At 33.6% G+C, this 27,577-nt stretch overlaps 1 protein-coding gene across 1 annotated transcript; it reads right to left on the bottom strand.

Annotated features, from left to right (window-relative positions):
• Nucleotides 1-1,744: 1,744 nt before the first annotated feature.
• Nucleotides 1,745-27,577, bottom strand: LOC149806314 (poly(U)-specific endoribonuclease-B-like). The gene is made up of 6 exons (XM_089951496.1): nt 27,445-27,577; nt 20,051-20,163; nt 16,732-16,833; nt 13,022-13,256; nt 11,834-11,978; nt 1,745-5,756 (listed from the first exon to the last, which is right to left on the bottom strand). Exons 1-6 carry the CDS (start codon nt 27,465-27,467, stop codon nt 5,502-5,504), a joined length of 873 nt encoding a protein of 290 aa, XP_089807622.1. The 5' UTR covers nt 27,468-27,577; the 3' UTR covers nt 1,745-5,501.

Raw genomic sequence — 27,577 nt, 5'->3', positions numbered from 1 at the left:
CTGAACACTTTTCCTCCCAGACTCCAGTGGCCAATTTCTCTCGATGTAGTGGGAATCTCTCGCATGGCTATCCGATTTGCAGAGAAAACAGCAGTTCTGTGTGTATCCTGTCTGCAGACCAAGCAAGAGAGCAAGAACCTTCAAATCGCCACAAAGCTGCCACTGATGTTGGTCGTAGCTTATGCACATCAAAAGTTGTTTCATGTTTACATAGGTTTCCATCATATGGACTGCATGACCAACTGAAATTGATGGCAAAACACTGCCATTATGAAGCAAAACAGATTTAAGACTCGTCTTCGATGAATCAATGAAGTCTCCGCTCATCTGAATCATGAACAATGTTGAGGGCTGTCATCGCACCACTGATGTTGTTGCAGGCTACAAGATCACCTTCCATGAAGAAGAATGGGACAAGATCCTTGTAATGGTCATGGAACATGGATACCCTAACATCACCCACCAGGAGATTTCACTGCTGTAGTCTCGAACCCAATAACTCTGCCTTACTCTTGGATAGTTCGAAATCCCTTGTGTAATGAGGTGTGGTTCAGAAGAGGATGGAGAAAATATGGGTCATGTGACATTGATGGTTCATGAAAAGTATGACTCAAGTGAGAATGATTCTGGTGCATCAGCAACTGGCAGTCCTTCTCCGTGGGGTACTGGGCATATAGCTGATGGAATGTTTGGATAATGCACAGTCCACTTTTTCTTGTTTGACACACCTTTCTCAACTGGAGGCACCATGCAGAAGTAACAATTGCTGATATGTCTGTTGGCTCTCTCCAAATCATAGATTTCCTTTTTATGTTCAACAACTGGCGAAGATTTTTTGCACAAGTGTTGAAGCATGTGTGGGGCCCACCTCTTGTCCTGATCTCCAATTTTGCAGCCAAAATAAATGTGATGGGCTTTCTTAACCATAATGGTTATACTGCGCTTTTGTGATGCAAAAGTCACTTCACCATAAGCATAGCAGAAGTTATCTGCATCTGCATTGTTTACACTAGTACGAGTCATCTCTGCTCACTTTGGCTAAACAGAAATGTGTCCCTTTGCAAAATCACTGACATAAGAGAACACGACACTGTGTGATTTCTAGAACTGATATAGAGCAATTTTTCCACAGAGTGATTTAGTTACGATTGCATCATCCATGACTTCTAGGAATAATATGACGCAATTCATATCATGCATGATGCAATACCAGCTTAAGATTCCATCATTTATTGTTTTGCCTAAAAGCAAGTACTGTCCAAACCCAGTGATAGATGTATTCATAGATCCAGCCAAAAATGTATTTGAGTCATTTCTGGTTTAAATCTAGATCCCTTCCCTTTACAACTCACTTATCCTCTGCCATTCCCAAGTCAAGGGTCATATATAGTGACCCAGTATATCTTAAAACTAGAGCCCATAAAATTGTATCATTTTCATTCTCTGTGACTGAGAATTAGTAACAAATTTGCCTATATGTATTTCGGAAGCATGTTGGATGTAGACCAGTATTATTACAACATGAAAGATACACAGGCCGACATGGGATTAATTGACATTAAATCATCCAGTTCCACAGTCAGTGAAAACCAAAACAGTATGGAACTCTGGGAGGCCATACTCAATCTTGTGTGAAGAATAACAAATGACAGTGAAGCAATAAATGCTGCAAAAAGTGCAAAATGTCATCATACATTATCAGTTTAGAAAGAAACTACACAAAAAGAAGTTCTTTGAACGCTGCTGAGAATTTAAATAACATTTTATTTTTAAAATAGCATTGTGGTATTTTTATGTATAATTTTTTTTAAATAAAAAAAGGTTAAATAATAAAGAGGTAAAATATAGTTACCATAAGAAAAGACTAACTTGTGACAAGTGTCACATGCACAAACATTTTGTAAATATTGGCAAGTATACATACAACCCATAAAGTTAGAATGAAAAAATAAACAGTTTTGCACGATTATAAATACTACTATGTAATAAGATATGTAACCCAAGAAAATTACATTTGAAGTTTTGAGCACCAAGCACCGATATATATTATTAAAAAAACAAGAACTATCATCTATGCATATTGTTGGGAAAACCTGAATCTATTAACATCAGTATCAAATTTAACAACCATCAGAAGTTAATACAAATAGTATCTTCAATAACAGTGAAAATAAAAACGCTTTTCTGTGATGAGGACAAATACTAATACTATAAGGATTGTAGTAAACAAAGTCTGTACAGAGTGTTTTTACAGTACTAAAATGACTGTAGTAAACAAAGTCTGTACAAAGTTTTCTACATAACTAAAATGACTGTAGTTGTTTCCACATTACTTAAAGGACTATAGTAGACAAAGTCTGTACACAGTATTTCCACATTACTAGAAGAACTAGTAAACAAAGTCTTACAGAGTGTTTCCACATTACTAGAAGGAATGTAGTTGTTTCCAAATTACTAAAAGGACTGTAGTTGTTTCCAGATTAAAATGACTAGCTGCTTCCACATTATTAATAGAACTGTAGTTGTTTCCACATTACTATTAGGACTGTAGTAAGCAAAGTCTGACAGTGTTTCCATATTAATAAAATGACTGTTTCCACATTACTTAAAAGGAAAGTAGTAAACAAAGTCTGTACAAAGTGTTTCCAAATTACTAAAAGGACTGTAGGAAACAATGTCTTTACACAGTGTTTCCACATTACTAAAATGACTGTAGATGATTCCACATTACTTAAAGGACTAGAGTAGACAAAGTCTGTACACAGTATTTCCACATTACTAGAAGAACTAGTAAACAAAGTCTAACAGAGTTTCCACATTACTAAAATGACTGGAGTTGTTTCCACATTACTAAAAGGACTGTAGTAAACAACGTCTGTACAAAGTGTTTCCACATTACTAAAAGGACTGTAGCAAACAATGTATTTGCAGTGTTTCCACATTAATAAAATGACTAGTTGTTTCCACATTACTTAAAGGATTGTAGTAGACAAAGTCTGTACACAGTATTTCCACATTACTAAAAGGACTGAAGTAGAAAAAGTGTTTCTACATTGCTAAAAGGACTGTAGTAGAAAAGTGTTTCTACACTGCTAAAAGGAGTGTAGTAAACAAAGTTTGCATACAGTGTTTGCACACTGATAATGGAATAACTTTCCGTTACAGTTCCATAAGACTTCCGTAAGTAAAACACCTTCATAAGCAACAAAACAACTGCAAATAAATCCTTCTTATTTCAGAGAATTAAAATTATGGAGTATAGAAAGTACAGCTGGATCTACCACGAAAATTGGTGTCACTACTTTTCATGAAAAATGCAGCAAAATGTCTGGTGGAAATAATAAAACATAACTGTCACCAAAAAGTTTCTCCAAAGAACCTCACAAAAGATGATGTCACTGAAAATATAAATTCTCACCTAGTGCTAGGAGACACTGTTACTCAGATGACTGAGCATTGGACTCATAACCCAAGTGTCATGGGTTTTATACCCACCCAGGTCAGTCTGGGTGGGTTGGCTCTATTTTTCCTCATATGTGCAGTGACCCCTGGTTTCAATAATAACAGAAAGTCTCTCTCACTGTGCATTAGTTGTTGAGGTCAAGTAAGTGTCAACTTTATTTTAATCTTATAGTTGTTAACTTTGTTTTAAAAAATCCTATTTACTTGTGCTTACCTTCTCTTGTAAGATCAAACACGTGTTCCACTCCAGCTGTGCTTGCACATATCTTCTCACTCACACATATCCAATATGTGATTGGTGTACAACACCTTGTACATTGTGGTTATAACTGAAAGCCATTAGTTGTCTGTGTACATAATGATAAATTTAGACCCATTTATTGCCAAATTTCTCAACAGAATCTTGATATAGCAATGTAAGCCTTATCATGGGGAAGTGTATGTAATTACTATCTTGTCTCAATACAAACAGTGATTAGAATATGTCTTATCCAAGTTATTTTATAAATAGCTCTGATTTCCAAAAATCTTAAAGATTATTTTTTCCAACTTCTTTTGATATATTATAAAGACAGGCCAATAAAATAAAGGCTGATAAATAACTTCAAACTTTCAAATTAAAATTCATAAAATATTTGAAGTTTCAGACACTCTCATATGAAACAATCTACAATAACAATCATGTCATTGAAAAGTGGTTGCAAAAATTCTATGTCTGTCCAAGTCATTGAAAAGTTGCATGTTTATGAGTGAAATGTATAAGATTGATATAACTATAAGAATGACCAGAACATTGATATGAGCAGGAGAAGTTTCTTAAGGAGAAGATGCTTCCCTCAGCAAAATACTTCATGCACTTGATTTTTAGTGATAGATGCAGTACGAGCATCCTATACCAAGAAAACAACTATAGTTTCCATAGTCTTAAAATAGCAGCTGATCATGTTAGCTGCATACATTACATATCCTCTAAGCAAATATGATTACTAAATGAGAAATAATTAATTTAAATTTTCTTCAACGCCTCTGAGGCTAAAAAAAACTAAGGTGAGAAAAGAAATAGTAATATACAAAGACAGATACTAATTTTTTTTAAAATTCCACCTTGAGTATTTTGGATGCATAGTTAATTCTGAAACCAACATTAATATCAAAGATAAAATCAAGTTGTTAGTAATGTTAAATATTAACATAAATATTGATGATACAATCAATCTGTTAGTAAGTGTTTAATAATTAACATTATTAAGTAATAATTGAAGTAATAACAGTATGAACACCAGATAATATAGGAAAATGTTATGACCTATGCCTAATAAGGCAAGATCAAAACAACAACTATCCATGGCAAATTTGCTTTTAAATGCACCATGTACGGCCGATACTTTTGTAACTTATAATGATTTGTGACCAAGTACCACAAACCCAAAAAAGTTACTCTTCTAACAACTAAAAATTTACCCCAGGCATGCTCTCAGTGATTGCTCCGATACACATGAACCCTGACAATACTGCATAATGCCTTAAATAACACCCGTCACTCTATGAACCCTGACAATTTTGCTACTGTGGGATTTCCCTGTTGTTGGTATCAGTCTACTGCTTTTCTATCTCAACTATGCATAAAAAAATATTCAATATGTTTGCATTATATTTTCTAAAAGGCAATTTTTTGACAGGTGAAATCAACAGTTTTGTTTCAAAGCAAAATACACCTTTTCAAATAATTCACAATTAGTATTCATACACATGAATTACTTAACACTTATTTAAAGATTTAGGCAGAAATGAAATGTTTCTAAGCTCTTGTATGTAAAGAAGATACAAAAAATATTTTAAAAAATCACAATGACATAATTGGTAGAGATGACAAATTCTGACAATTAAAAGTATTGGCAGAGTTACTTACATAAACAACAAGATATAAAGTACATCATATAATATACATATAGTATGCATATAAAAATTTAAACTTTAATATTGCAACTGTACTACCCTTTAAACCAGAAGAAGATATAAAGACAAAAATAAAATGATTGCTATATTCTTGCTGCAGATACATATGCTGTCCCTATGATGTCCTTTCCAATAGGTTTGCAACCAATCTCCACCTCATACTCTCCTATCTGGCAGTTTGTAGTCCCTGTTTTCCCTGTCAAAAAGCAGATAGTGTACATTGCAATTTCAAACTCAGGACTGGTTCCCAGAAATACACTACTGATGGGCTTGCCTTTCTCCTCCTTCCAGTCAAATTGTATAGCAAGCAGTCTAGGTACTGAATCCTCCTTTAGCACCTGGGGTGGACAGAAGATCATAATCAGGGTCAAATATAAGTAGAAGAAAAAGGAGATGAATGGGTAGATGAATGGGTGATTACAGTCATGACAGGATTTGTTTGTAACACACATATGCTCCCACTAAAGGCCAAATATAAACAACAAAGAAAAAAGAAAAACTGCAATAATGACATGAAAATCTAATCAAGTCAGTTACATAAGCAAACAAACAGACATTCTATAATTTGGTTGTTTACTTAATTGTCCTAACAAGGGTAGCATCAGAAGTTCAAAAATTGTAAAATTATAAAATTGCTGCAGTAACCAGAAACTATAGAGATGTCGTATAAAAGCAAATATATCAACCAAATTTTAATCATTTACCTCAAATGGATTTGGCTTAATTGTCTAAATTAGGTTTTCATTAAAAAAGTCAAATCTTCAAAAACAATTCTTAAAAACTTAAAACTTGCTGTGATCATTGATGGACAGAAAATCTAATCAATATAAATATTCCTACTTAATATTGTCTTTTTCCAGTGGGTTAATTGTGCCAACAAGGTTTGGCCAGAAAAGTTCAAGTCCATAACATTAGAAAATGTCAACAAAAACAAAGCGTGAAAATTTTCAACAATATCAAAAATTTAATCAGATCACGGGTTAGGACCATGATATTGTTGTGGTTGTAGGGTTTAACGCCATTTTTCAGCACATGATAGGCTATACATGGCAGCCAGTATAAATGGTGGAGGAAGAAACATGGAAAACTCCGAAAAGAACCACCGACCCACAAGAAGCTACAAGCAAGTTTTCTAACATACCCAAATTGGCCAAACTTGAGACTCGAAACCAAGCAGACAGAGGTAAGCTGTATGGTTCCCATGCTTTTCTAAATATAAATTTCCAGGTCTTTTCCAGGATGAAATTAATTTTTTCAAGGTTAACATATGACCATTACTGAATGGAATTAAAGAACATTTTGGATTATAAAACATGCATTTTCCAAATCTAAACATGTTTCTCTTTCAAGACTCTCCAAAACATATATGTCAGAAAAGATGATCATGTACAAAACCATAAAATGAGTAACATGAAACAAATCTGACTATAATCCTATCACTTGGGATTTAAAGCCATTTCAATGTACAGAATAAAAATTCGAACTTTTGCTTTGACCTGCATTATGTTGCTACATGGATAATGAGAATAAATTACTTTGTTTTTCCTTTCAAACCTTTAATTCTAAAGAATTCTAGAGCAATATATGTGCATGTTATACAAAGTAAACATTTCCTATCACAGTATGAAAAAAAAACAATAAATGCAAAGTATCTGAATCTTATCTTGTAATGAAAAAGGTTTAACCCTGAATTTGTGTATGCCAATAAAATCTCAAACAAGATTTTTCAACCAACCTAAGTTCCTTAAGATGATTTGGTTAAAAAATCCATCATTTAAAGACAGATACAAAAGGGTTGATTTAAATTTTGACAAAAGACCTTCAAAATTATATATTGTTGTATAAACAAGGGCTGAATTGTCTGTAAAATCAACTTGTCTTCTTGTAGTTCTATAAACCAGTCCCCAAACCTGTATTGATACATGGGCTCTTATAGTTTCTTAATATATAATAAAAGGAATGACAATTTCCCATTTCTCCTACGGTCCATTTAAGATCTGAAACCCATGCTTCAAGCTACATGCCACTGTGTAATAATTTTACACCAAAGATCAGCTCAAAGATTCGACATTATTCTAATCCAGGTTTCCTTCAAATATTCCAACCCCAATTTTCACATTGGGACATTTGTGATGGAGTGTGAGTTCAGAGCAATATCATATAAAAAATTTGGAATCTGCTGCCACCTTAAAAGAGATCTTACCAGTGGACCTATGAAATTTAAACCTGCATGAAATCAAAAGGAAATTTATTTTCTCAAAAATGGCAATTATTATAATTGTTATGTCTTTAATCCACTGACAGACTAGATGAAACTCAGCACAGATGAAACCTGACCAGGTACTTGCCATTTGCATTAATAGTCACATGACTTCACCAACCTCAAACAATGACATTGGAAGTCCAATAGTCACGTGATATCAACAACAAACGCCTTTTTAATGTTGTTATACAAAATTTCAATTATATTATACGAAAGTCTGATACCTTTTGTAAAAACCAGAAAGAACATAATTCTCAACATTTTTATTTCAAGAACAACTACAAGAAACTTGGCCAGTCTGATTTATCAAGCAGAGTAATCTGGTTCCCTACTTCACATGCTCCCTGCATGAGAGCAAATGTCAACATGGTAGTCACGTGATACAACAAAACTCCCGAACTTGGTCTCTGAATATATATACAGAAAATTTTGTGCTCTTTTGTTTTTGTACTTTTATTACAACTTTCATTTAAAAGAATTTTCTACAATATTTGAAAATGATGGTTGTGAGCTTCTGTGTTCTCGTGAGACTAGCAATCAAAATCGCTAATACCAGCTCAAATTTCATCAACGCATTAGTTTTATCATCGTTCAGCAGACTAAAGACATAACAATTTTAATACTTGCAATTTCTGAGAAAATAAATAATTTTCATATCGATTTCATGCAGGTATAAATTGATTTAACAACATTTAAGTTTGCTAGTCATCCGCTAAGTGGGGCCATGCTTTAATGCCACCATGTTGACCTCTTGTGATGCTAGACTGGTTTTCATACCTTCCATAAAAATACGGATATCGAGCGGTGAAACAAAAAGTCTACTAGATGAATCTAATCCACTGGGTGTTTGGATTGTCTCAACAAATATATTTATGGCAAGCACCCAGATGATCCATACTGCAGCCTCCTAATATTCTGGTTAGAACTCAATAAATTTAACTCACAATCAGTTCAGTTACGACTCAATTACATACGTTTCGGTGTCAAGTTATGGAGAAAAATTGACAGACTTTTGTCAATATTTACAAAATTCAAGGACTTTTCAAGGTCAGGAAGAAAGGTTATCATTTCTCCCAACTTTTTCTTGATTTCCCAGTGGCTTAGAAACCCTGGAGATGGCAGTGATCCATAACAGACCATGATAAAATAAGTAAAATTTCATGACTCAAAGTTAAATAGCATCTGTCTTAAAATGAATTTGGGATGGATAGCAGTAAATAACTTGTCTTAAAATGAATTTGGGATGGATAGCAGTAAATAACTTGTCTTAAAATAAATCTGAGATGGATAGCAGTAAATAACTTGTCTTAAAATGAATTTGGGACGGATAGCAGTAAATAGCTTGCCTTAAAATAAATCTGAGATCGAAAGCAGTAAATAACTTGTCTTAAAATGAATTTGGGATGGATAGCAGTAAATAGCATCTGTCTTAAAATGAATTTGGGATGGATAGCAGTAAATAACATGTCTTAAAATGAATTTGGGATGGATAGCAGTAAATAACTTGTCTTAAAATGAATTTGGGATCGATAACAGTAAATAACTTGTCTTAAAATGAATTTGAGATGGACAGCAGTAAATAACTTGTCTTAAAATGAATTTGGGATGGATAGCAGTAAATAACTCGTCTTAAAATGAATCTGGGATGGATAGCAGTAAATAACTTGCCTTAAAATAAATCTGAGATGGATAGCAGTAAATAACTTGTCTTAAAATGAATTTGGGATGGATAGCAGTAAATAGCATCTGTCTTAAAATGAATTTGGGATGGATAGCAGTAAATAGCATATATCTTAAAAGAATTTGGGATGGATAGCAGTAAATAACTTGTCTTAAATGAATTTGGGATGGATAACAGTAAATAGCATATGTCTCAAAATTAATTGGGATGGATAGCAGTAAATAGTGTGTGTCTTAAAATGAATTTGGGACGGATAGCAGTAAATAACACGTCTTAAATGAATTTGGGAGGGATAGCAGTAAATAACACGTCTTAAATGAATTTGGGATGGATAGCAGTAAATAACACGTCTTAAGTGAATTTGGGATGGATAGCAGTAAATAACACGTCTTAAATGAATTTGGGATGGATAGCAGCAAATAACACGTCTTAAATGAATTTGGGATGGATAGCAGTAAATAACACATCTTAAATGAATTTGGGATGGATAGCAGTAAATAACACGTCTTAAATGAATTTGGGATGGATAACAGTAAATAACACGTCTTAAATGAATTTGGGATGGATAGCAGTAAATAACACGTCTTAAATGAATTTGGGATGGATAGCAGTAAATAACACGTCTTAAATGAATTTGAGATGGATAGCAGTAAATAACTTGCCTTAAAATGAATTTGGGATAGATAGCAGGAAACAGCATATGTCATAAAATGAATTTAGGATGGATGGCAGTAAATAGCATGTCTTAAAATGAATTTAGGATGGATGGCAGGAAACAGCATGTCTTAAAATGAATTTAGGATGGATGGCAGGAAACAGCATATGTCATAAAATGAATTTAGGATGGATGGCAGTAAATAGAATATGTCATAAAATGAATTTAGGATGGATGGCAGTAAATAGCATGTCTTAAAATGAATTTAGGATGGATGGCAGGAAATAGCATGTTTTAAAATGAATTTAGGATGGATGGCAGGAAACAGCATGTCTTAAAATGAATTTAGGATGGATGGCAGGAAACAGCATATGTCATAAAATGAATTTAGGATGGATGGCAGTAAATAGAATATGTCATAAAATGAATTTAGGATGGATGGCAGTAAATAGTATGTCTTAAAATGAATTTAGGATGGATGGCAGGAAATAGCATGTCTTAAAATGAATTTAGGATGGATGGCAGTAAATAGAATATGTCATAAAATGAATTTAGGATGGATGGCAGTAAATAGCATGTCTTAAAATGAATTTAGGATGGATGGCAGTAAATAGCATGTCTTAAAATGAATTTAGGATGGATGGCAGTAAATAGCATGTCATAAAATGAATTTAGGATGGATGGCAGTAAATAGCATGTCTTAAAATGAATTTAGGATGGATGGCAGTAAATACAATATGTCATAAAATGAATTTAGGATGGATGGCAGTAAATAGAATATGTCTTAAAATGAATTTAGGATGGATGGCAGGAAATAGCATATGTCTTAAAATGAATTTAGGATGGATGGCAGTAAATAGCATGTCTTAAAATGAATTTAGGATGGATGGCAGTAAATAGAATATGTCATAAAATGAATTTAGGATGGATGGCAGTAAATAGAATATGTCTTAAAATGAATTTAGGATGGATGGCAGTAAATAGAATATGTCATAAAATGAATTTAGGATGGATGGCAGTAAATAGAATATGTCATAAAATGAATTTAGGATGGATGGCAGTAAATAGCATGTCTTAAAATGAATTTAGGATGGATGGCAGTAAATAGAATATGTCTTAAAATGAATTTAGGATGGATGGCAGGAAATAGCATGTCTTAAAATGAATTTAGGATGGATGGCAGGAAATAGCATATGTCTTAAAATGAATTTAGGATGGATGGCAGTAAATAGCATGTCTTAAAATGAATTTAGGATGGATGGCAGTAAATAGAATATGTCTTAAAATGAATTTAGGATGGATGGCAGGAAATAGCATGTCTTAAAATGAATTTAGGATGGATGGCAGTAAATAGAATATGTCTTAAAATGAATTTAGGATGGATGGCAGGAAATAGCATATGTCTTAAAATGAATTTAGGATGGATGGCAGTAAATAGCATGTCTTAAAATGAATTTAGGATCGATGGCAGTAAATAGCATGTCTTAAAATGAATTTAGGATGGATGGCAGTAAATAGAATATGTCATAAAATGAATTTAGGATGGATGGCAGTAAATAGCATGTCACAAAATGAATTTAGGATGGATGGCAGGAAATAGCATATGTCTTAAAATGAATTTAGGATGGATGGCAGTAAATAGAATATGTCTTAAAATGAATTTAGGATGGATGGCAGGAAATAGCATGTCTTAAAATGAATTTAGGACGGATGGCAGGAAATAGCATGTCTTAAAATAAACTAGGTATAGATAGCTGCAAAACAAGGCATACAATATACTGGATTCATCTTGAAAGTATTTTGCACTTTTACTTACCGATCCTCTTCTGAAGAAACCATGGTAGTCAATATTGCCACATTTTTCCTGTAGGTATAGCTGAATCCAATTGTGAAGTCCAATAAACTCACTCTCCTTTGCCTCTCCAACAAACACATGCTCAAAGCTACTGGAGTCAAAATCTCTGCATCAATGAAAAGAAAGAATATAGAGTCTATTTGTTTTAAACCAAAGTTATATCAAAGCGAAAAGAAATAATGAACTATTATAACCTAAATATTATACAATCAGGCAAATAAAATAATAGGGTAACATGAGTAAGTTATAAAAGCTCATTTCCAAAAGTACAGAATGAATCACCTTCATTGCCATGGCATTCAATTTTGCATTACTGAAAAAGTTGTCATAGGTTGGTAACACCTGTACACCACATGGATGTTTACTGGTAACAACTCCCCAAAAGATAGAAAAAAGAAACTAATTGAGATCAAACTCCAGTGTAGCAATAATAATAATTAATATTTATCAAAAAGGTAAAAGTATAATGAAATGTTGCATTATAATAATTTAAACAAGAGGCCCAAGTAGGTCAGAAATCAATCATGAATGACATAGACACATGATCAGTAGAATGCGTTCTGATGAAATTTATTAAGTGCTGTTGATTCCATATATAAAAAATGTTTGTAGAACACGAATTCTGAGCACACCTGGGTAGCCATGCTGCTATATACTAACAAAGTAGCAGTAGAACACATCCACTCATGCCAAGTAGAAGATATATTATTGTAAAATAAAACTGCAACTTTGCTAAATTGTTGACACCTTAGTCAGCACTTCTACCATTCCTTCACAGGTAAAAAAAACAGTGAATAGGATGTTGGAAAAGCAATTTATACTTTCTACCTTTCCTTTTTCAAATTATGATTTGACATTTTGCTAAATTTAGTACCAAATGAAACATTAACTTTTCACATGTATGCCGACATACATTTTGCAATTTTATGATAATGTTGGTAAAAAGATATACATTTGCTACTCAAGTTCAAAGAATCAAAATCGGTAAATGAAACAAACTGTTGGGTTAAAAATTGGTTTTGCTATGGAGGAATAATCCAAATATATTTGCTATTAGGAATTTTTAAAAGATAAAACTCCCTGTGACTTAAAGATAATAATTAATCTTACTTTAATTTCATAGAGTTATAATACAGCTTCTGTATGTACCTGTCCCCCTTTGTCCTGCGGAAGAGAGTGAACCACGTCCTGTATAGAAGCCTCTTGAACTCAATGACATCTTTGGGGGCCAAACGTTTTCTTACAAGGTACTGGTGTGCCTCATGCATCAGAGGTGTCTCAATGATGGCATCAATAAAATCCCTATTCTCCTTCTTTTCCTGCTCTGTCACATTTTCAGCCACCCCACACTCTAGTTCATAATTATCTAGCAAATTCCTAAAAGCTGAGAGAAATAAAATGTAGTGAATAATCTATCACACTTTCACTGACAATTACAAATCTTACAAAAAAACAGTGAATAATCTATCATACTTTCACTGACAATTATAACTCTTAAAAAAGCATGTAGTGAATAATCTATCATACTTTCATTGACAAGTTTAAATCTCAAAAAATGTAGTAAATAATCTATCATACCTTCACTGACAATTATAAATCTGACAAAAAATGTAGTGAACAACCTATCATACTTTCAGTGACAATTATAAATCTCACAAAAAATGTAGTGAATAATCTATGATACTTTCATTGACAATTATAAATCTCATAAAAAATAGTAGTAGATCATAAAGCAGATTAAAATCCAAATTTAAAAAACATAACAAAATGTAGACACCACTTTAAAAGAAAGAAAAGTTAATATATGTCCCTTGTAATTTGAAACTGTATTGCTATGGACTTCAGAAAGATTTTTTTCAAAGTCAGATAATATAAAATACTTAAACGATGATCTTTTACTCTGGTGACTTTAATCTTGGATCAAAAGCATGGATCCTGGCAAAATTGTATTAAATCTTTCCAACCGACAACAAAAAGCATGGATCCTGGCAAAATTGTATTAAATCTTTCCAACCGACAACAAAAAGCATGGATTCTAGCAAAATTGTATTAAATCTCTCCAACCGACAACAAAAAGCATGGACCCTAGCAAAATAGTATTAAATCTTTGCAACCGACAACAAAAAGCATGGATCCTAGCAAAATTGTATTAAATCTTTCCAACCGACAACATTGAATTTTGAACTTTATGAACACATAATCAAAATCTGTGCCAAGCAATGCATGATGAGGAATGGAAACTGCACATCTGAAATCTTTGAGCACATTTAGTTACCATGACATCTACTGAGGAGTCATTTGTAATTGTCCAACATAAATATGCACAAAAAAGCAAAATTGTAAAAAGACAATTATTTTGCTCAAAAATAGAATAACAATGAAAAAACCAATTCCTCAAGACAACTACACATCAAATGATAAAACGTGACAGCAGCAGACTGAAATATAGTGTGACCTTGCTATAACACGGCAGTTGGGAGCCATAGAAGCTGACCGTGTTATAAACTGAACCGTGTTATAAGCAACCAGGTCAGTTAGATGAAGAAAATTATGCATGTACTCAAAAAAAAATGTGGGGAGGGGTTGTAGGTAATAAATGCAGGTGGTAAAATACGTGCTTCATCGGCACAGTTACCATCTTAAATCAATGCATATTAAATGAGAAATACACATGTAGTGAAAACAGAGAAGACATATAATAGTTTACTTTATTTAGAGAACCACGAATTGGTACATATACGTGAATACTGTTTATATATACATGTCTAATGTATAGCATGAATAGTATCAACACCGCAAACATCATCATATACAATGAATCCACAATACAAGTGATTCCATTGAAAATATACACACACAGCTTTAAAATATTCAATAATTTTGTCACAGGTCATATTGGTCTGAATTCAGCAGAAAAATGTAGCACAATCACATAATGAATGATGAAGCACATTTACTTTTCAGTACACACCAAGTCGGTAAAAGTTAGTTTGCATTTTAAGCCGCCATTGGTAGCGTTCATAAGCATAAACATTTTCCCTACAAAAATAAAACTTTCACGGCACAGTTAACGTTTTCCAGTCACACTGGAAAATGCAAAAATCCATCAGATTCCATCACTTTCATTTAAGTTTGGTACTGACTTCCTTTGATGTTAAGTTCTTTGTTTTTATTGAAAGATTGTAGTTGGCTTTCTTTGATGAAGGGTGCATGCATTATTAAAGTCACTGCTAAAGGACAGCATTGGAGAACCAAACAAATGCCCATTTCTTATTGCGGCGGCAACATCAAATAACTGTACTGTATGATTGAGACAGATTTTTTTTCTCCATTTGCTGAGTACATTTTCGTAACAATCAGTGCTTCAAAGGTAATGTTTCTTTTGAAATTTCAGCAACTCTTTTATCTGGGTACATTTTTAAAAAGGAATTGGCCATCGTTTGGTCAATTCTAGTTACTGTTCCTCCATGCCTACTGAATAAACCAATAAGTAAGATGTAGTTTTTATTATTATTTTTTAAATTGTTTTACATTTGTGGTAGCAGCGTGCTGCTGCCTTCCATGCATGTTTCTGAAAATTAACAAAGGGTCAACGGACAATAGAGATGCAGGTGTTCAGGTTTGATGACAGGGATTATTACAGAAAATGTGAGCATTCTGAAGGATTTAATTCTGAGTGAAAAGAAGAGGAACTTTACTTACCATCCACATACAAATGTCAGTCTTTGTAAATATATTAATTACTAGCGAGCGGCCAAAAATCAAATGAAATATAGATTACGAGATAATACCTCGTCTGGTTGATATCCGTTACCAGAAATGTCAACAACAAAAAAAGCGGATATTTCACAATATACAGTACTCGTGCTAGATGTCAAGATAAGCGGATTATAATATAACAATGCACTGTTTAAATGGTTTGTCAATATGGACAAAGAATTTGTTTATGTAACAATAGATAAATTTCAGTGCATTTTATATCCAGTTCGTGGTTTCCTTTCAGGGGGCCTCTGAATTTCTGCACTCCAAGCCAATGGTTGTATATAAAAGTTTAAACTGCAAACGTCTGCAATAAAAAAAAAATCACCACATGCTATGTTTTGCCGCCAATAAGGAAAAACAATCCAAATTTGTGACACTGGCAAAGACCTACGTGAACCCAGAATAAAAATTTTAAAGGTTATTTTTTGTACTTTTAAGAACTACTTTTTTGTGTATGAGAAAAATACATACACAATTTCAGGAGCCATGCCATGCTCGTCTTGTATTATTCATACGCAATCTCTTCCCCCAAAATGATAATAAAGTTTTTATGTTTTTTTCGTACTTTTAAGAAAGATTTTTTTGTTTACTTGAAAAATACATGTAAATGAAATTTTGACCGCATTATATCCGAATTTGTGTTATAACGGAGCGCGCTATAGCAGGTCACACTGTATTAGTGAACAAAAAGGCAATATGAACAATTCTGTTATATCAGTGTCAAGTAAACATGGCCTATATTGAAAATGTTAAACACCTTCCCCCTCCAGTAAAGACAGTTTCAATTAGGCAGAGTTCTCTCTTTTTGATACCCTGGTTGTCCAAGTTTTTCCTTCTGATGAAAAGGACCTTGGTTTGTCCAAGTTTTCCCCTTTGATGACAAGGACCTTGGCTGAAATATACTTTTAAATCCTCAAAACCAAACCAAACCTAATTTGATTACAATAAACATACCAAAATTGATAATAAAAGAAAGTAACACATTATAAAGTTGGTATTTAAGGCATACCGTTGAACTTCTCTACATTTTACAACTGGATTTTTTTATTATTTATCTGAATGGTGTGTTGTGGTTGTACAAATTTAAATATAATTACTTTTGAATGTCTTCTTTTCAAACACTTCCTCTTCATTTAGCCATGAGAATAATGGCTTCTTTGCCCGATCTTGCACCATCTGACTTGCATTGCATACATAACCTGGAAAGAAGTAACATATACTGTAAATGATTAAATGTACATTCTAGTTGAGTGTGTGTGTGTCTGTGATTTGGATTCTTAACGTAGCTTTAAAACAAAATCAATTATATCGCTATGATCTCTGCAGTGTAGCAGCAATGTCTAGCACTGGGGCATCATACTGCAGACATGTAGCATGATGTCCCACCCGGTCACATTATCCTGGCACCAGGCAGACCAGTCCTAACACTAACCTCTTAATGCTGAGCGCCTAGTGAGGCAGACGTTGGTACCACTTTTATAAGTCTTTGGTATGACTCGGCCAGGGTACGAACCCGCGACCTCCTGCATCCGAGGATGACACTCTAACCACTAGGCCACTATGTTCAAATTGAATGCCAGCAATTGATATATACACCTCGTAAGAATGGAATACATGAAATGTGCAAAAATAAAAATTAAAGTATTTAGATGATACAATAGCCTCTACTGAAAAACATTAAGAGCATCTATCAAGGGCTGTCATCCTGATTTTGACTCACTAGCCCAACAAGTGTGATCCATATACACTGATCTCAAAATTGGAATGTTTGTTCTTCCTTGACTCTAAAAACTGGGTTTACTTACAAAAATGGGCTAAATGTATACTGCTAGTCTCTGTTGTCAAGCCCATAGGGAAATAAATACAATTTTCACATTTTTCATGGCAGTATGATTGAGCTGTAGGCAACAGTCTCAGGATTTACAAGATATGACTTTTTGAGTTCCAATTTTGTCCAACGTGGCACTAAAAGATGCATAACTCAAGAAAGCTCCATAGTGATCAAGCATCTGCCAGGGATGAATTTTGAAATGAATTGGCACTCAGTTGCTACAGTCCCACTCACCATGGGCCTTTAATTGTTTTCAAAATGTACCTGTCCACCAGGAAATGAATATCAAATATTAAGTTACCAACTAAACTCCACACATTCTTAAGCATCTGAAAATGACAAGATGTTAATTTTCTTTAAAGATGACATTACTAATTTCATCCCAATTAACACATTAAATCCTGGAGGCTTCTGTCATTTTCACCTGAAATTCTAGTAGGAAACACATTTTGAAAGCTATTTCTGAATACATCCTAATACATCAACTTCCAGGTGATTTTCAAATAACCTAATGCCTAGTTGTGTTAGAAACACTGTTTTTCATTGACTATTTGGCTCACGCATGAGCAGAAGGGTAAAAGTTAGAGTTGTTTTGGGGATTTCTTTTTGCTTAACGGACCTATTATTTTCGTATCAAGACCACTCTTTATTCCAAATGCCCATCTTATCCTACTTTTTGCAAAGGTTCATCTGTCTGTTTGCAGTTCATACCGTTCTGCCTTAGATCTGAGACCAAAAAGTCTAAAATCTGGACACAAAATCGAATTCCAACCACGGGCAAATTTTCGGTGGGAAAAAAATCGGGTCCAAAAAATGAGGTTTTTCCCTATGTATTTTGTAGTGCAACTAGAAATTCCGGATTATTTGGTATCATTGTAGAGATACATCTGTCTACCTTTCTATAATACCATATGCTTTAGTGGATCATGCATGACCTTGACGCTAGAGCTCGGCAGTAGGCTACTACCTCCTGCCATGTTAACTCGTCACTAGGGGTTATTGTGTTAAAAGTTGCATGAAAATCATTACATGTTCCATGCAAATCTTAACAGTGCCAACTATGGGCTGTTACTTAAAAGACTATCATTAAACAACAGTGCCAACTATGGGCAGTTACTTAAAAGACTGTATCAGATTTTATCCTTCCTGATCATAATCTGTGGTGGATATTTGCATGTATCGAGTGAATAATGGATATATTTCACTGAGCAGGTAAAAATACTAAGCTTGTCACCGACAATATTAAAGTTGTCAATGGGTACCTGGGTACTTGCCTGTTCATAATTACCATGGTAATACATTGAGACAGGGTACCCATTTACTGTATACAAGTTTTCTGATAGTGCTTGTTAAGAAAGCACTCACTTTGTTTTCAAACTGACAGTCCTTCTGACTGAGTCTCAAATATGTATACTTTCTCAGTACAAAGCAGAAGTCTGAAAAAGTGTTACTTACAAACTGTATGACCCAGTGTTACTTACAAACTGTATGACCCAGTGTTACTTACAAACTGTATGACCAAGTGTTACTTACAAACTGTATGACCAAGTGTTACTTACAAACTGTATGACCCAGTGTTACTTACAAACTGTATGACCAAGTGTTACTTACAAACTGTATGACCAAGTGTTACTTACAAACTGTATGACCAAGTGTTACTTACAAACTGTATGACCAAGTGTTACTTACAAACTGTATGACCCAGTGTTACTTACAAACTGTATGACCAAGTGTTACTTACAAACTGTATGACCAAGTGTTACTTACAAACTGTATGACCAAGTGTTACTTACAATCTGTATGACCCAGTGTTACTTACAAACTGTATGACCCAGTGTTACTTACAAACTGTATGACCAAGTGTTACTTACAAACTGTATGACCAAGTGTTACTTACAAACTGTATGACCAAGTGTTAGTTACAAAGCTCAAGCTCAGTTACTATATAAGCATCCAAACATGACAGTGAGGCCAAGAAAAGAGTCAGATGATATTTACAATGACTCGATCATAATGATGGATGGGTACCTAGTAGAAATGTTCTAAACTTTTGACAGCCTTACACAAGATTACATCCATTATTCATTTGGAACATTCTTTTTTATGTTATGCTCAAATCTATCAGCAAGCTAAAGTAAAGAACAAATTGATATTTATTTTGATATTCTGTCTGACAATCTAAAGTATTTACCATTTTATGTACCATATTATTGTGTATTCTCACACAAAATTTGAGGAGCAACAAAATTCTTTCTCCCAATTCAAAATAAAAAGCAAAAAAAAATTGAAAAAAATAATAAGGTCCATTAAGAGATTTGACCCTAAAACTCATGTGTGACAGGTTGCCTTGCTTACCACTAGACTGCATTTTTAAAAATTGATAATTTACTCCAGTCAATTACTGGAATTAAGTATCTTGGAAACTCCACTAATTCATGGACTTGCATCAAATATAAAAAATATGAATATTGGTTGATTAACTTGCTTGGTTAAATGGGCTTAGGAAAGTCTGTAATCTGCATCACAATAAGTTTAGACTTTTACACCATTTGTATGCTCAAACAAGTTTGGAAAATGTGACTTACCTTGTACATCTATCTCATAATCTTTTCCTGGGAAACACTTGTTATTATCCAGTTCCCACAGTTTTGTCAGGATCTCAGATAGTTCTAAATCTGATTTAAATTCACTTTTACAGCTGTAAAGAGAAATATTAGTGTTTTATGAAATGCTGGTATTGACAATAAAATCAGCAAGAGTGTGTGGAGCACATTTTGCTTGCTGGACACATAAGTACATCAAGTGCTACACTACTACCATCAGACTGTCCTCCATTTCTCAGCTTTAGTTACAATAAATGATATATCTCTGATTGTGAATCAGCTCATTGATTAACAGGCAACTGAAAACAAATTAGAGTGGGTGTTGTTGCTGTTTAACACCATTTCTCAGATATAACTGGTGGATAAAGAACCCGGGAAAAAAAACCAATAAGAATCACTGACCCATCGAAATCTACTGGCAGCTTTCTCACATACCCACACTGACTGAGCCAGAGGCTTGAACCCACATGGATAGGCGACATGGCATTGATCAGTAATGGTGAGCACTTTATACCATTCCGACACAATCAACTATGTCAGATTAGTAAAATATTCATACATAGAAAACTGAAGAAAAGCGACTTAATATACACTTGATTTTGGGCATTGATGTAACAGTCAATTACTTATATGACCAGAACGAGCTTTTCTTGTGCATTTAATGCCCTTTATCAGCAAATGATAAGCTATATATGGCAGTGATTGAGCTTTCTTATTAATATTACTGGTTTCATAATACTAACTGGAAACTGTCAAATTTTCATGCACTCAATTATTTTTAATGAGGGCTTCATTCAATTTAGCAGAGATCAGATAACATTCTGTTGATTGTGTGCCTTCCTGTTGTAAGTTAGTAGCTGGATTGTTCATGCGATTACCTTTCATGACTTTTTCCGAGGCCTCTGAATAAAAAGCCAATAAAGGTGAGGATAGCAAGGAGGAAGGAGTCCCAGGTCTATCAACTGTTGCAATATTTGTTTGATATCACTCTACATGTGCCAACTTTGTAAATTTAATAGTCAGGTAAAACAAAATTGTTTTTTTTAATACTCCATGGGGTTAAGTAAGTGAAAGATACAGCATAGCAGGAAACAAGGAATAACTTCAGAGGAAATGGGAAAGAATAAACCATAAATTAAATTAAATGCCTGACATTTGAGGACCCTCTTATGATCTAAATCTAAATCAAACCTTCCTTAATCGTAAACAAGTTTCACATTAGAATCAAGTGTTTTGCATATATATTTAATTCAATTTGCCAAAAGCATAAATATGAAAAAATGCAGCACTTTCACTCTTAAGTTCTCAAAAGACACCAGTCAAAAAATAATATTCAACTTCCTGTTGGGACTCAAAAGACACCAGTCAAAAAATAATATTCAACTTCCTGTTGGGACTCAATCTGTAGGTACCACACTTTTTTCAGAGGAGGCATTGGAGTACGCAGAGCCTAGGGCCGACCATAACCAAGCAGGGCCAGAGTATCGGTATCTCGATTGGTATGCCACTACAAATACTGATCATATCTAGACTAGATCAACTTTCACGATTTAGCACACAAATTTAGTTTTTTAATTATTCATTTTTAAAAATCCTGTTTGTGGACAACTGGTTTTTTAATCGAAATAGTAACATGACAACAATGCCTTTGGCCTAATAAACTGATTATTACTAAGTTCACTTCGCAACTTTGTGCACATTACATGCGGCCTATATCAGTGTTTCCAATTTACCAGAGAATATAACTTGACAAACTCATAAGGACGACCTTAGGCCTGAAGCGCAGGGCCCCCTCAAGAGCGGGGCCTGGGGTGGTTGCCCCACTTGCCACCCCCAAATGCTGTTCATGACCTTTATAATGATAGTCAACTTACTTGTATTGCTATGACTTTAGGTCTTAAAAAATGTAATACAAAGGACATAAAACCAACAATTTAAGTACAATTCAACAAAAAATTTATTTCTTTAGAATACAAAGTGAGAATTCAATAGCTACAGTATTCTGACACACTGTATTGCACTGGCTACAATGTTTAGTCTATTGCTTGCTAAAAATGGGTTTATTGCCACCACAACAAAACTGATCGTGACCACTTCTAGTGCAAAATGTGAACATGGGTTCAGTCTCACGAACAATATTAAATGTATAAAGAAAACCTGTTAAAACATTTCAAATGCACATGAAAATCAGCTCTGCTGAACCAATTAGTAAGGAGGACAGAACATGAACTGGACATCAAGACCTGGGGGTAAATTCTGGATGCAAAATAGAATCAACATACAAGTCAGCAAAGTCAGACATAAATGTTACTTGAAAACAGCATAAACTTTAAAGCAAATGATATGTCCCTTTGAGACAAGTGCAATATGTGTCAGTACAAATAATTTTTATAAAGACTTGCTCTTTAAGCAGTTAACTACAATTCCAAAGTGATTCAAGTCTGATTTACTTTGAACTTATCCAGGTTCTTAATATGTATGCATATTTTATACATTAGCACAATAATGGCAATATGGTTCTAAAAAATGTAAGGCACTGTGTTTCGTACCTAATCATTATCTTATTAAATTTTAGTTCCTCCAGCTTACAGATCAATTGAAACCTAACATCGCCACTACTAGAGGACAATGGCAATCATGATTAATGATTTTCTCAAAATGACAGTCTCATTACACTTGGTATTTTCTCTGCTTTCATATTTTACAAAGATGACAAGTCTTCGTCTGAAATATATTCATGATTGAAAGCTGAACTGCTCATATTTGGCATACATGACATACGGGATTTTCAAGACACACGGTACTAATGGTATGGAAAAATGGGAACCAGGCTGGAAATGGGTGAACCTAAAATAGAGACATTGTTTTATTGATGGAATTTTAGTCTTTTAACAGTCTTGAGTTTGGAACATTCATTACTAAAATTAGCACCTGGCTCTTTGGTGTGGAAATGAAAGCACATGGTTCAAACACATGCAGGTAAAGAAAATGCCACAGCTCATATCCTTTCCTCTACACAGAAACTGACATCCAGGTTTCATCTATACTGATAAATATAGGTTTGATCATGAGCACTCAAAAATTTTAAGTTATTGAATTTTTAATATCACGGTGTTTGCATAGGTTTACAATTGGAACTGAATTAGTACCACGAGTCCTTCAGTAGCAGTAATAAACACTGTCATAAACAACCATAGATGCATTTTAATGTTTTTACAAGAACAAGGGTGATATGTTTGTGAATATTTGAGTAGCCCCCCAGAATGATCTTTCTTAAAGTCAACTGTTATGTATATTTAATTTGTATTATTGTTTGGCTTTTCTCAATGATTATATGTTCTATACATTTGTATTTAGTACCTGACCTTGTCCAAAATTAAGTTCAATGTGTATGACATCCACGTCTGTAGCTCAATTAATTTTTAGTTTACTGGTAGCGTCACTAAATGTAACTAAAAGTAATTGATTAATTTCACGCACAAAGTTATTAAATCCTGTTCAAATTGACAGAAATGTAACACATCTCATGAAATACATGTATGCTATAACAGGGTGGACTGTTTATATCAAAAGTTTGATGCTGTGATGTCCTGTGGAAGAGTTGATTTGTTTATTAAGGAGGTGATCTGCTTTCGCATTTGGTCTTAAATGCAGTTGCTACTGTTGCTACCCTTGCACTTCTTTACAGTATCAAATATGGATTCTTTCAGAACTCTGGACAAACATGGCAGATTAATATACACAGCCTAGTCTGTTTCAGAATGTATTGAATGAATGATGTTGCACTGTATGTCAATATTGTTTAAATCATTCATGTACAAGAAAAATTCTGTTATTTCAGCTATATTTCAAGCTGCTAACGTGAAAATGGAGTGAGAAATAGATGCTATTATCATTTTGCAATGCACGGAAAGAACTATCATATTATATGCTCCATACTGTTACTATCATTATGATTCCAAAACATACTGATAAATAAAATTGGACCTTGTTATTGACAACATCATACCTACATGGACAATAGGTGGACTACAAAAACCTGCCAGGTTTCACCAAAATAGAAACCTCGGCTACAGAAGCTGGTATCATTGCTTACATTTTACCTACAAATCATATGTGTATACTAATTTGTACAATATCGCAGGTATTAAACTTAGCAATTGGCGAATAAGTAATAAAGATACTGACCTTCAAGATATCACATGTCAATTCAATGTTTCTCACTCTGTATTAACATACATTTAATTACCAGTTTCAATCAAATGATTGATAAACAGATGTCATGTAGCTTCTAGGTTATGCAAGGGGCATTACTCTGGTATCATGGTAAAACTGAAAAATATGTTTACCAAGGCAATACTTGTCTGAATGTTAGGATCTTTATGTATATATGATGTACAAATTCAATAGCTCTAATTCTGTCATCTGTACCCTTCAACACTGTCACTAGAAACTTACTTATCTGAGAATTAAAACAATTCATATGTAGCCATTTGTGATAGGAGGTTGCACCAGGACTTGGCATGAACGGGCATACCAACAATAGCATGAATGTACATGTTGACCACAGACTGTTTAAACAAAACCAGGTCATACAATGAAAAGTAATCAGCTGTTTTCACATACGTTATGATCATGTATGCAAATGTGTGTGCACCTTGCTCCTTCATTTTGCTTCCTTAATGAACTTTTGTGAACATCACATAGGTTCAAGATAAAAATCTGATTTAACTGTCAATGAGGGATATTTACTTCATCAAAATAATGCATAGATTAAACTTGAAATCAAGTGCCCCCTTTAGCATGAAAGACAATAATGTTGGCGGGTCCATGGCTTATATCAAAAGGCAAAAGTTCAACCACAATCAAGCATATTGCTGTTACAAGTCTGTGCTGTTAAAATAAATAAAAGAAGAGAGTGAAAGACAACAAGCTTTGTAAAATTTAACAAATAATTTATTTCCCAAGAATACAAAGTGAAAACGAGAAAAAAGAACCTATGGTATTGTGAATTTAAATCCAAAAATAATCCAAGAATTACAGACACGAATCCTAAAAATTTTTTGAAGTCCTGACTAAAAGTCTTTTTTTTTAAATTCTGCATAAATTTCAATAAATGTCTTTGTCCAAGAATTAATTTAGAGCACTTCTATTTCCAGGGAAAACAAACTTGAAATCCAAATAAAGTCAAGAAAACAAAATAATTAGCCCAAAACTGGCCACAACATAAAACACTTTTACTTTTCAAGTGTTAACCATAGAATAACTATTCTTTCTCAAAACTTCAGTAACAAATCTAACTACAATGCAAAACAGATTCCCTGATGGATGTCAGGAGTTCATCCTTCTGGGAAAACCAAAAGTTTGTAACAATAAACATATGTTATCTGTCATGTACTCCAAGTATGACCTCAATTCCACTTTATGAATTTTACTCTGAGAATGAATTTTTAAAAAAAGGTTGTTTACTACAACTCTTACTGGTTCTGAATCAAGGTCAGGAACTAAGTGAGCATTATATACAAAGTTTTTATTATTAGTTGTTTACTTTGAAAAAATAAAAAAAAATCAGCCAGAACTGAACTCTATTCTAGTAAGTTACATTACAATAGCATTTAATGGAATAAAAAATTTTAAAAACAAACAATTAAATTATATCAAATATAAATAACAGCATATTAAAATGAAACATGTCCCTAACAGAACACGACTTTGTGTCAAATGTCAAAAAAAAAGAGTATTCTTGAAATGCTTTTAGAAATACGAACTTATAAATCAATGATCGACTTTTTGTAACTTGCACAGTAATCAAATGATCGATTTCAGACCATGATAATAGAAAATAATTAAATGTTTCTTTTTGTTTGTGTATCCATTTGTTTATGTGTATTTTTATTTATGGATCTGTAAGTTTATAAAAGAATAACAAAGACGCTTCAAATTTTAATGTTTTATTTTTTTTAAAGTGGAAAAATCATAAATTTGGTCTTATGCAGTTAACATGCACAACAGAGTGTGATGTATTAGGATATCCTTATGCAAAGAAATGAGATGTGCCTTCATAATTAGGAAGGAAGAACAATGTTGTTAGGTGACGGTTTGTGTGGCTTGGGAATCAAAATGGTAGATATAGTTTTTAAGTCAACACCTGTTAATTTTGAAAGCCACTAGAAAACAACATTAAGATCTTTCATATGTTGACCATTATCCGCTATAATAGATTTGATGTCATTTCTTGATAAATAGGGTAATCATGTGATCTCACGCATAAAATCATCGGACATCATCAGCCGACAAACTGGTTAACTGATTGGTTACAGTGATGTAGATTTTAAGAAGACATAGATTTTATACAACAATATGGGGAACACGGTTTCACTAAACACCCCAGGAAACCCCCAAGAACACGTTATGACTTTACAAAAAACCTACTTTAAATTTGAACAACAACAAAAGCAAACAAAAAGTGTGATTATTTAGCAATTGTTTGTGTAACAAGAAAAGTAGTTAGGTTAAGAGTTGCCAAGGAAAATAGCTCCCAATTTGACAGAGTGTTTGGAGTTATTTAACAATAAGTAGCAATACCACAGGGAAGCAAGACATTTCAACTCTAGCCATGGGACAATATCGACCCCAATTAATGCGCTTTTAAAACAATAATTAACACATTACTACAACATGTTATTTTATGTAAATCTATGTTGATTTCTAGGTCAATAAAAATATTTTCCAGTTTCAGCAATAAGTTGAAATAAATTAGTTGAAACATAATAAAGTAAAATGGTTTAATTCCTGTAGAAACAGCCATGTAATGTTTTGCAAACATAACTATTTTTCTGTTTCATTTGTTTGTCTTGTCAATGTTTTGTATCTGCCCTTGCAAAAAGACTCATTAAAGAGTCGAAAGCGGTCAAGCTCTCGTGAGACCGTGAGGGTACGCCCATGTTTTTAAAAAGTGAAATTCATGGGTTAATTTTTAAAAGTTTACTCGCCAACAGTTCTGATATTTTCCCGAAATAAAATTGGTGATGCAGAACTAGTAACTTACGATCATCCAGTATACATAAGATAAGCACACTGTGACACTATAGGTGGCTCTATGCAACAAAATTTGCCAAAAAAAGTCGAATAACGTGATACCTAAGAACCCATGATATCGTAGGAAGCTACCATACGTTACAATCCTATGGTACTATATCCTGTGATCAGCTATACACCGAAGCATATGGAGTCCACAAACATGCACAGGGGCTCGTACAGTATAGTACATGTATAACAGGTCAATTGTAAGCAACGATACGAGCCCCTGTCCACACATGTATGAGAAAAATGTATATTAAGTCCACAAAAATATCCCAATTCATCTGATAGTTTACCTTTGTTGCTGATATTTCGCCATATCAGAGTATATTTAGTTACTAAATATTAGAGCGATGTCACTGTACATGAATGAACGGTCGATGACAACAGTAGATATTTTGGTTCCTATCGCGGATGTGACCCTACTCA

This window comes from Sinohyriopsis cumingii, chromosome 1 (assembly GCF_028554795.1).
Source record: "Sinohyriopsis cumingii isolate HCF-2022 chromosome 1, ASM2855479v2, whole genome shotgun sequence".
In the NCBI taxonomy this organism is placed as follows: domain Eukaryota; kingdom Metazoa; phylum Mollusca; class Bivalvia; order Unionida; family Unionidae; genus Sinohyriopsis; species Sinohyriopsis cumingii.
The sequence above is the reverse complement of the archived record's forward strand: the minus strand, read 5'-3'. Positions and strand labels throughout refer to the sequence as shown.